A 10,531-nucleotide genomic window follows, 5' to 3' on the forward strand; every position below is an offset into this window, starting at 1 on the left:
CGTATATATTTTATTTTAGAGGTCGTAATACCACACCACCTCTATTTTACAGATTAAGCGTAAAGCTCTATGTGGTATGGTGTTACATAACGCATAGCCTCTAACCAAAATGGCGTGTTTCATTTAATTACCTTGGCGTCGGATTTTTTCGCCCCTAAATCTGACAGTAATGATTGCGCCATTTTTTCCCCTCCAATTATTACCGACTAATTTATCGTCGAAAAATCGAATCCGATAGTAATTTTTTTATCCGACGAATTTATTACCAAATCTGCCGCTAATCTCCAACACTAAATCCAATAGTCTTCAGTATTTTTTTTTATAATGATAAGATTTTATGAATGCTCATTTAAATGGAGTTTTAGACGTTCGATTATATAAAAGTTTAGATATTTGATTATATAAAATTTTAATGTTCGACTATATGAAATTTTAGACATTGATCTTTTTCCTTTGTATTTTTTACAATTTTAAGAAGTTTTAGTTTTGGATGATTAACTTAATTTTATTTTATTTTTTAAAATTTTTGGCAAATGGTTGTAAGAGTGTGGCGGCTGAAGGATGGGCGTCAAAAGATGGCTTATATATTGTAGTTATTCGCCACTCGAAGTGATTGCGAGTGAGTGGCTGCCATAGAATAATCCTCTATGAAAGTAGAAATATTGATATTGGTAGTGACAAGAGTGATCATTAGAGAAAAATAAAACAAAAATAAAAAGAGATAGGATAAAATAAAAAAATTAAAATTAAAAAATAAGCTTCTAAATATTGATTCCCTAATAGAATAAGAGGTGACAAGCAGACTAGTTCATCCCGTCTCACGTTGCCTATTACGGCAATTTTGTATCTCTCGCGTCCAAAGGTAGATTTAGGGGACCAGCATGGCCATAACCCTCCTAAATTTTCAAAACTTAAAATATATTTAATATAATGTTTAGAATTTTTACAATATATCTTCTTGTTCAATGATTAAAGAAAGATTAATTTATACTCTAGGACATGAGTTCAAACCCCATTTCATGCATTTTAAATTTATTTTCTTTTGTTCTTTCAATTTTTTTTTGTAATTCTTCTATCTATTATTATATAAAAATACTTTAATTTTTATAATAATTTCTAATTGAATGTAATAAGAAAATATATACATAAAAATAAATTAGATTAAATTTTATTTTTTATAATATTAAAATCAAAATATATTAAGTGAATTATTTATTAATATGAATATATCTTATATATTATATTTATTAATTTATTTTAAATACGTATATTAAAAGTATTAGAGAAACAAATTTATATTATTTATGTTATATGACTTATATCTTTTATAATAAATCTTTTATAATAAAGATAAAAATTAGAATTTTATGAAAAAAATTTGACATAAATGATTTTTTTAAAATTAATTTTAGTTTAAAATAATATTAAAATATATAATTATTTTTTTTAATTTTGAATTTTAATGACACTTCTAATTTTTTGTTTTTGGCCCTTCTTTATAAGATTTCTGGATTCGCCATTGCTCCCGTCCCGTCTAACGGAGAGCTATAGGTTAGGGGAATGGATCCTCTCCAATGAAAAAAAATTAGATGATGTTTAGTGTATGATTTCACCTTTTATTGTTCTCTCTCTCCTATTTAATTTTGGTCTCACTTATAGAATTAAAGGTGAAAGATCACACTTTATTCCCTCAAGTGTTAAAAAAAATAGAGAGGATCCATTTCCACATGCTAGTAGGATGAGTCAGCCAGTTTTAACTTTTGTTTTTTTTTTTTTTAAAAAAATGATAAAAAGAAACACGCGGCGGGAGACTTTCTCAGCGGTGGACACAGCTTCACAACGGACGGGCACGGTGGGATGGTTCATGGTTGCTCACTTTGGCACGGTGTGACTTTGTTGTATTGCATGTGTGAAACAACGACTCTTTGACAAGTTAAGCTGCCCGACGGACTTCCTCATGTTTGTCGGCCCCTAAATAAAATATTTTTTTTTTAATCGTTGGCTAAATCTTTGGTGACATTTTTGCCGTCGTGTATTCAATAGAATTATAAATTATAAATGGTTACCTTTCCCGCCCAATCGACGTGTGCACTAACGTCAGCATTTACTTTCCTTGGCCACGTGAAGAGGACTATGTCACTTCAAAACTCTCTCAAAACTTTCCTCTTCACAATTTCTCCCTTCATTCATTTACTCTCTCATATATTTTTCCTATATAAATCCTCACATATAGCTAATAGTTGATAACGGTTAAGTGTTAACCAACTAAGAATCAAACCACCTTATTGTTCAGAAAGTTAGAAATAGTAGTAATGATAAAAAAAGAAATGGCAGAGGAAATTAGATTCTTTGAGCTGAACACAGGTGCCAAGATACCTTCTATTGGGTTTGGCACTTTTATTGGGTTAGGTCAGGATCAAAATCCTGGTGTCTTGGCCGAAGCAGTCACTAATGCGATTAAGGTATTATTATTAGAGAAGTGTTAATGCCTAGTAGATTTTGTAATTTGTAATCATCAATTAGCTATTAATAGTGTTTTCAATTATGTGAGATTTTATCTGGAGAATTATTCATTTTTCTTTGGAAAAGTTTTGGGGCCAACAACTTTATTAAATTCTGGCCAACATATAACCAGCAAAGAAAAATAAGCTATTGAATGAAATCTCACACCATTAAAATCATCATTAATGGCTATTTAATGGCTACAAATCACAAAAGTTACTGGCCCCTAACATTCCTCTTTTTCTTTTACTGACTAAGTACTAGTCAAATTTTAATAAAAGTGTTGGCTCCTAGACTTTCTCTTATTATTATTTGTTATTTTTAATGCATTGATAATATACAGTCGGATAATTACATCTATTATTTTAGATAGTCATTCACATATATAGTCCATATAAAAAATAATCATTTTACAAATAGTATATCAAATTAAATTATTGTTCTAATTATTATTGCATGCTTTTGTTTTTATTGAATATTCACTTTAGATTTTAGTGTTATAATAAACTTTTGATTTGAAAGAGAGAACTTCAGAAATGTATGATTACTATTATGTTTTTCATGCAAGGTTGGATACCGGCATATCGACTGTGCTTCAGCTTACCGCAATCAAGCAGAGGTAATGGTTAATGATTAGCCATTAATGATTAATTACTGAATCATTATATATGATCCTACTACTTATTTATTTGCTTTATCAATCTATCTATCTGTGTTCTGTTTGTGGAACTTTCTCTCGTAGTGTTAAAACATGTGAATTAGGATGTTATTAGTAACATAAACAAGACATACTTTATCTTTAATGGGGTTGTATTATCTTAACAGGCCTCCATTTCTAAAAGTGTACAATAACTTTTTATGTTTAAATTATATAGCACTTGACATCTTCGGTAAAACTTGGAATCTTGGTTTGCATGTGCAGATTGGTTTGGCTCTCAAGAAGCTATTTGATGAAGGTACTGTAAAACGTGAAGACTTATGGATAACCTCCAAACTATGGTATATACTTTATTCTAGAACTAGAAATTTTACTCGTAATATGTAAAGTTTTAAAAATAAATTGTATTTTAATATTTAATTTTTTATGTATAAAATTTAAAAGAATAATAAATCTAACTTTCTTTTCATAAATATTAAAAATTTATCAAATAAAAAAAAGAAATATTAGTTTTGTATTCTATCTTAGTGCTTCTTGCATAGTAAATACTTTATAGGTTAGCATTTTTTGTTAGAAGCGCTTTTCATATAGGGGCCTTCCAATTAATATACCAAAAAAAAAATTGTGTTACGGTGACAAAATAAACAGTGATATACTGATATCTAAAAAATAGTTTAAAAAGAGTAATATTTTGATAATAAATTTTAAAAATTGTAGCATATTTATTAAAAAACTAAGATAGATAGAGTGAATGAAGAAGGGAGAGTAAACTCCTTAATTTAAAAAAAAATATTTTAATTACAATGAAATAAAATATTATGATATATTTTAATTGTTAAATTAATAATATATAATATATTTTAATTTTAATTATAATAAAATAATATTATGTGACATATGTTGATTATTAGTAATTAGTAATAATATTAAGAAAAGATAAATAAAAGAGATAGAAAAGGAAAAAGGAGAGATTATTTGATTTTGAAGGGAAAAATTTTAATTCAATTGCAATAAAAAAATGTTATGTCGTACATTTTAATTCTAAAATTAACAAAATATAACAAATATAATGGATGTTATGGTATTTTTCAATGTTAGAAATACTCAAATTGGTTCCTAACAAATTTGTATTCTTAAAAGTCTTCAAAAATTACTCACATCATACGAATTGATTCTTCTATCGTTTTCAATCAAATTTTTAATATACACATTGAATCTATGATATATGGACATTGACATGAACATGACACAGAATACGGTGACACACGAATTTTAAAATTTTATAAGACATAGGGATACTTACATACATAAAATATAAAGTATTTTTTAAATAAATTGTAATGATATTTTGATATTTTATTGATATTAAAATATAAATTAATTTTTTTAATTATTTTTAATATCTTATTTTAATTATATAAAGTATTTAAAATATTTTTTATTTTAATAAATAATAATATATACTATTTTTAAATTTATTCAAAAAATACATATTAAGAATAAAATTGGACACGTTAACATATCGATAGTATTTAAGTATGTCTAAGTGTGTCCGGTAAATATTTTTTATTTTTTATTAAGACACGGTTGGATATGCGTATCAAACAATTGAATAAATAAATCCCTAATAAATTTTTTTATAAGACAATTAAATCCTAAAAAATATCCCTTTAAGACAGTTTTCTTCTTTCAAACCACGGAAGACCAATCTATTCGACTTCTAGAGAATAAAAGTTTGTTAGGATATAAAAATTCTTTTGAGGATCAATTTGAGAATTTAATAATGATTTGTTGGCTATACCCAGGTGTGCAGATCATGATCCGGAAGACGTACCAAAAGCGTTAGATAAAACCCTGCAAGAATTTCAACTCGACTATGTAGATCTCTATCTGGTATGTGTTAGTTTTGTTCAGGATGTGGAAGATTAAGCACTCCTAAATCTTTTATATTTTAAGTTGAGCAATGCTACACTACACAACAAATACATTTGAACTTTGAATTTTTACGGAAATCATTGTTGGATCTTTTTTGACAATTGAATCAAGGCTTGACATTCAAAATGATACCATTGCCACATCATTCTGGGAAATATAATTCCGGAAAAAAGAATTTTCTGGTTGTTGAGGGTGATCCATTAATCTTACTACTTTGATGAATTGAATTGAGTGGTTATGTATAGATTCACTGGCCGGTCAGCATGAAAAGGGGTTCAGTCGGAATCAAGCCTGAAAATCTTACAATACCAAACATTCCGAATACATGGAGGGCAATGGAGGCGCTGTATGACTCCGGCAAGGCTAGAGCTATTGGAGTATGCAATTTCTCTTCAAAGAAGCTTCAAGATCTTTTGGATATAGCTCGCGTGCCTCCAGCTGTTAACCAAGTGGAGCTGCATCCGCAATGGCAGCAACCGAAATTGCACGAATTCTGCAACTCTAAAGGAATTCACCTATCTGTAAGCACACCAAGTAAAATCCAGAGAATATCTCAAATTTCATGTGTATGCATAGAGAAACTTATTTCAAAATCTTCATGGTCTAAGAAAGGAACAATTGTTCCTTTTTTTCCCCCTCATTTTGTAGAAGAGTTTGGTGCAACTTCAAATGGTTGTATATATCATCAACCTTGATTCTAGATGCTAATTTCTTGTGATGACGAATGTTTATTTTCAGGGATATTCTCCATTAGGGTCTGTATTACACAAGAATGACCTCCTTAAGAATCCTACAATTAATCTGGTAGCGGAAAAGTTAGGGAAGACACCAGCGCAAGTGGCCCTTAGGTGGGGTCTGCAGGCGAGGCATAGTGTGTTACCTAAGAGTGCAAATAAGGAGAGGATCAGGAGTAATTTCGATGTCTTCGACTGGTCTATACCTGATGAGCTAATGGCCAAATTATCTGAAATCAAGCAGGCGAGTGACGAATTTAATCTAGTTTTATGTTTGGGTTGCTTCAACTAGTCCAAGACTCTTCCATAATGCTTTCATTTTAGAGGGTGTTTGACACATTATTTAATAAGATTACTAGCAATCTAGATTACCACTTTTTAAATTACTAGAAATGCAGGTGGATAACCACAAACCAGACACCCACCTATGACCACTTAGAATCCTACCCAATAATGTTTGGGCAATTTATTGTTCCCGCGCATCTTTAACAAAAACAAACTAACAAAATCTACCTTAGTTTTTAATTTCTCTTAAGCACTTATTTCCTCTAACACTTGTTTATGAAGCGATAAATTCATTATCTTATGTGCAGCACAACAATAACAGTTGAATTTAACTTATGCAGGAGAGGCTTATTGATGGTAATGGATACTTTGTTCATGAAACTTATGGTGCCTATAGAACTCCAGCAGAACTCTGGGATGGTGAATAGAGCATTATATGTAATATTGTAGTGGTTAAAAATTCCACTGTTATCAGATATTGTTGTAATTGGTGTAATTGATGAGAGTGCAGAAATAAAAGAAATCTAGCTTAGTTTTTTGTCCATGTAATGTTTCCTTTCAAATTGGTTTCTATGCTTATTATATGTCGTTCTATGCTTGAAATAAAAAGAAATCTAGCTTATTATATGTCGTTCTATGCTTGAAAATTGGTTTCTTATGAAAAACAAGTTTAACATAATTCAGGGCTGATTAGTTTGAAAAACTTGAAATTATTGTAATGATCAAACATAATTAAAATGTTAACTAGAAAATTGTTAATTTAATTAACTCCCGTTGTTTGTTAATAGATTTTGTTTAGTGTGCAGATTTTGATTATTGGACCAAAGTCACATGAGTCCAAATTAATAAATGAATTAATTTGCTTTGTGCCAAATTTGATCATTCAAATAGCTGAGGCTTAAATTGGAGAAAAGCCCAAACTCCAGGCTCATTTTGATAAAACAAAATAATGAAGAAAGTGGCCCAAGGAAGCCATATAATGATAATAAAACAAAGAGGTCCAATTTGTTTATGCACCATTCGGTTATCTACTTCCATGGGATATGGAATTCAAATTTTAATTAAATTAAACTCATGCATTGATAACTGAAAGGAAAAATTGAAATTGATTTAATTGCATTAAATGCTCCACACGTTACTCCACTCCTTGGGAATTGTTAATGGGATTTCAATTTCATTTAATTTCACATTGAATGCTTTCTTTCTTCTCTCTCTTCTCTCTCTTTGTTTCGATCATTTTATTGTCAGAAGAAGAAAGATAGCAAAAGCAAGTTATTAGAGATATAGTGAAGCTATAAAGAAGCAAAGGGCTAGGATGAAGAAATGCAGTAAAGAAAAAGGAAGATTCGAAACATAGTGTGACTAAGATCTTTGCCATTGAAGGCAAGATCTCAAGAAGAAGTTTCAAGATCTTCATGCCAAGAATAGAAGCAATCGGCCTCGGTCAGAGAAGAAGATCTCAGTAGTGAAGCTCGTTTTCATTTTTGTTCATCCAAGACAGAAGGTAGCTACTGGAGCTACGTGGAGGAAGAAGCAAATATGGAAAATAAGGAGCTGTCAAGGATCAAAGATTCATCAGGGGTCAGAATTCATTCTTAGGGCCAAAGTCAAGATGAAAGGCTCAGATTGATGAAGCTTGACGAGAAGGGATGAGAGAGAGATACATGCATGTTGATTTGCTTTCGATTTTCCCTCTCTTTTCTCTCTATCTGAACCGGCTATGTATTAGAGAAGATGTTGGTGGCTTGGTTGAACCGGTTTCAACCTTGGAAGCTTCCCCTTCTATAATAAGGGTGAACGGCCAAGGGTTGAGATCAAGGAGAAAAGGAGAGAAAGCACAAAGTTCTCATAGCTACTCTAAGCTAACAGAGTTCTCCTTCAATGGGTTACAATTTGTTTTCTTTTCTTTAGTTTTGTCTGTCTGAGTCTCATGCATGGTAAAAGGCAAACAGAGTGAGGTTTGTAAGAAAAAGCCAGTGAGAGAAAAAGGGCAGAGAGAGCAAAATTAAAGAAAAAGTCATAGATGTCTAAGAGTTCCTTTGTACATCTGTTTGTTGTGTTTCATGATCTTGTGGGGATTCCCTTGCAAGTTGGGTTAGTACTTTGCGGTTGAAAACTTGGTAGGTGTCCAAGTCAAATTCAGATTTGGGGATAAAATCTGGATTTGTCCCAAATAGGAATGGGTAGTTCTTAGGGAAGAATTGGTGTATGTAATCTGATGATTATAGTGAAATTTCATCACAGTTGTGATGGAGACTGGATGTAGGTTGCATTTCACTTAGCAGCTGAACCAAGATACTTCTGGGTGTGATTCTCTCTTTCTCTTCTACTCTTATTCTATTTCTGTTGCGAAGGAGACAAAAATGAAAAATATCTCCTAACTGGTTACGAGACAAAACGAAAATGTCTCTTGACTGGTTATGAGACAAAAAGTAGAAATATCTCCTGAAGATCTTTGAAAAAGGCAGAAATTAATACACAGCAAAAAGGGGCTAAGATTCAACCCTCCTTCTTTTAGCCACTGATTACCATCAATTGGTATCAGAGCTTGGTCTCAAAGAGACATCAAGCTTTATAGCTTAGAGAAAAGATCCTGATGGCAACTAACAGTGGCTCAAATCTAGTGGCATATACTCTTACAGAAGGGTAGTCAAGCAACAGACCCATGTTCTTCAATGAAAAGAACTATAGTTACTGGAAAGAAAGAATGAAGATATTTGTTCAATCAATAGATTACAGACTTTGGAAGATAATCCTGGAGGGTCCACAATTTCCAACCACTACAGGAGCTGATGGTGTGGTTACACTCAAAGGTGAAGCCGATTGGAATGAAGAAGACAGAAAGAAAGTAGAGCTCAATGCCAAAGCAGTCAACTTGCTCAACTGTGCGGTCAGCTTCGAGGAATACCGACGGGTATCACGATGCACAACAGCAAAGAAAATCTGGGACAAACATCAAATCACTCATGAAGGCACAACTCAAGTCAAGAGATCTAAAATAGACATGCTGAATAGAGAATATGAAATGTTCTCAATGAAGAAAGGAGAGACGATAGATGAACTATTTGAAAGATTCAACGTCATCGTCACTGGCTTGGATGCTATGGGGATCACATATTCTGAATTTGTGCTTGTGAGGAGAATATTGAGATGTCTCAAAAAGGAGTGGAAAACCAAAGTAATAGTGATAGCTGAAAGTAGTAACATTGATACTATGACCTATGATGATTTGAGAGGAAATTTACTTGTCTTTGAAAACACATATTTGAAAAAAGATACATAAAAGAAAGGAATTGCTCTCAAATCTGTTACTGAACAGCTGGAAAATGAATCCAGTGATAACTCTTCTAAAAATGAATTTGTTTTGTTTGCTAAGAAATTAAGGAAAATGGTGAATCTGAAGGAACGAAACAAAGGAGGCAGCTCAAGGAAGCCAAAGAGGGATCTCAGAAAAGTAATCTGTTACAACTGTAAAGAAGTTGGGCACTTCAAGTCTGATTGTCCAAAACTGAAGAAGGAGGACAAGCCGAAAAAAGGAAAGAAGAAAGGTCTCATGGCATCTTGGGAGGACTTGGAGAACGACTCTGATGAAGATGATGAAACAGAAACCAAGTCTCAAACGTGTCTCATGGCCGACATAGTTGATGAGGTAATATTTCCTGAACCCTCAACTGAAGACCTTCATCTTATGATTAATCATCTTTCTGAAAAGATTAAATGTTTCTTAAATGAAACCAAGATCTTGAGTCTCAAATAGAAATACTAAAAGTTGAAAATGGTTTTCTTAAAGATAAATTAAGGGAAGCCGAAACTGCCGTAGATCTTGTTGAGGAAAACAAGTGGTTGAAAGCTGAACTTAAAAGATGTGAATATCACCATTCTATGACTGCAAATCTAAATTATTTTGAGAAAAATGAGTGGTTGCATAAAGAGATAAAAAGACTTAAAGAGGACCTAGCCAGCTTTGCTCAAAGTTCTGAAAATTTAAATCAACTCTTGACTAGCCAAAAACCTCTTTATGATAAAGCTGGTTTGGGTTTTCACAAATCTGAAAAATTTATTGAAAAACCTTCCTTTACCAACATGGAATCCTCTTCGGATGACATAAGGTTTCAAAACCCAACTAGCTTTAGAAAAATAGCAACTCATAAATTTTGTAGATTATGCAATCGGAATGGACATTTTCCTATTCAGTGCTTCATAAGTGAAAGAATGATTGGAAATAAAGTTTACAAAATTGTTTGTGATTATAATGGCTTGGGACAAAGGAGATGGTTTGAAATCAAAGGATCCAAAAAGATTTGGATACCTAAGGTCACTTAAGCTTGTTTTGTAAGTTTGCCTAGAATCCAAAAGAAAGGACAGCATGTGGTATATGGATAGTGGGTGCTCTAGGCATATGACCGGAAAGTCAACA

General features: G+C 31.8%; 1 protein-coding gene across 1 annotated transcript; it reads left to right on the top strand.

The window, feature by feature from the left end:
- The first annotated feature begins 2,235 nt into the window (after positions 1–2,235).
- On the top strand, positions 2,236–6,658 carry LOC107627543 (NADPH-dependent aldo-keto reductase, chloroplastic-like). Its single transcript, XM_088503639.1, has 7 exons — positions 2,236–2,462; positions 3,071–3,121; positions 3,425–3,501; positions 4,966–5,053; positions 5,341–5,616; positions 5,834–6,073; positions 6,456–6,658. The coding sequence occupies exons 1-7, from the start codon at positions 2,313–2,315 to the stop codon at positions 6,540–6,542; spliced, it is 969 nt and encodes a 322-aa protein (XP_088359765.1). The 5' UTR covers positions 2,236–2,312; the 3' UTR covers positions 6,543–6,658.
- Positions 6,659–10,531: the final 3,873 nt, after the last annotated feature.

The sequence above is a fragment of the Arachis ipaensis genome, chromosome B2 (genome assembly GCF_059453495.1).
Source record: "Arachis ipaensis isolate K30076 ecotype BB chromosome B2, ASM5945349v1, whole genome shotgun sequence".
Taxonomy (NCBI): Eukaryota; Viridiplantae; Streptophyta; class Magnoliopsida; order Fabales; family Fabaceae; genus Arachis; species Arachis ipaensis.

What these genes read in the sequence shown, in the direction of transcription:
- LOC107627543 (XM_088503639.1), top strand. Translation starts at nt 2,313, where the DNA reads ATGATAAAAAAAGAAATGGCAGAGGAAATTAGATTCTTTGAGCTGAAC. An exon ending in CAGTCACTAATGCGATTAAG is followed by an intron (nt 2,463 to 3,070) that starts GTATTATTATTA and finishes TTTTCATGCAAG; the next exon opens with GTTGGATACCGGCATATCGA. An exon ending in TGGATAACCTCCAAACTATG is followed by an intron (nt 3,502 to 4,965) that starts GTATATACTTTA and finishes GGCTATACCCAG; the next exon opens with GTGTGCAGATCATGATCCGG.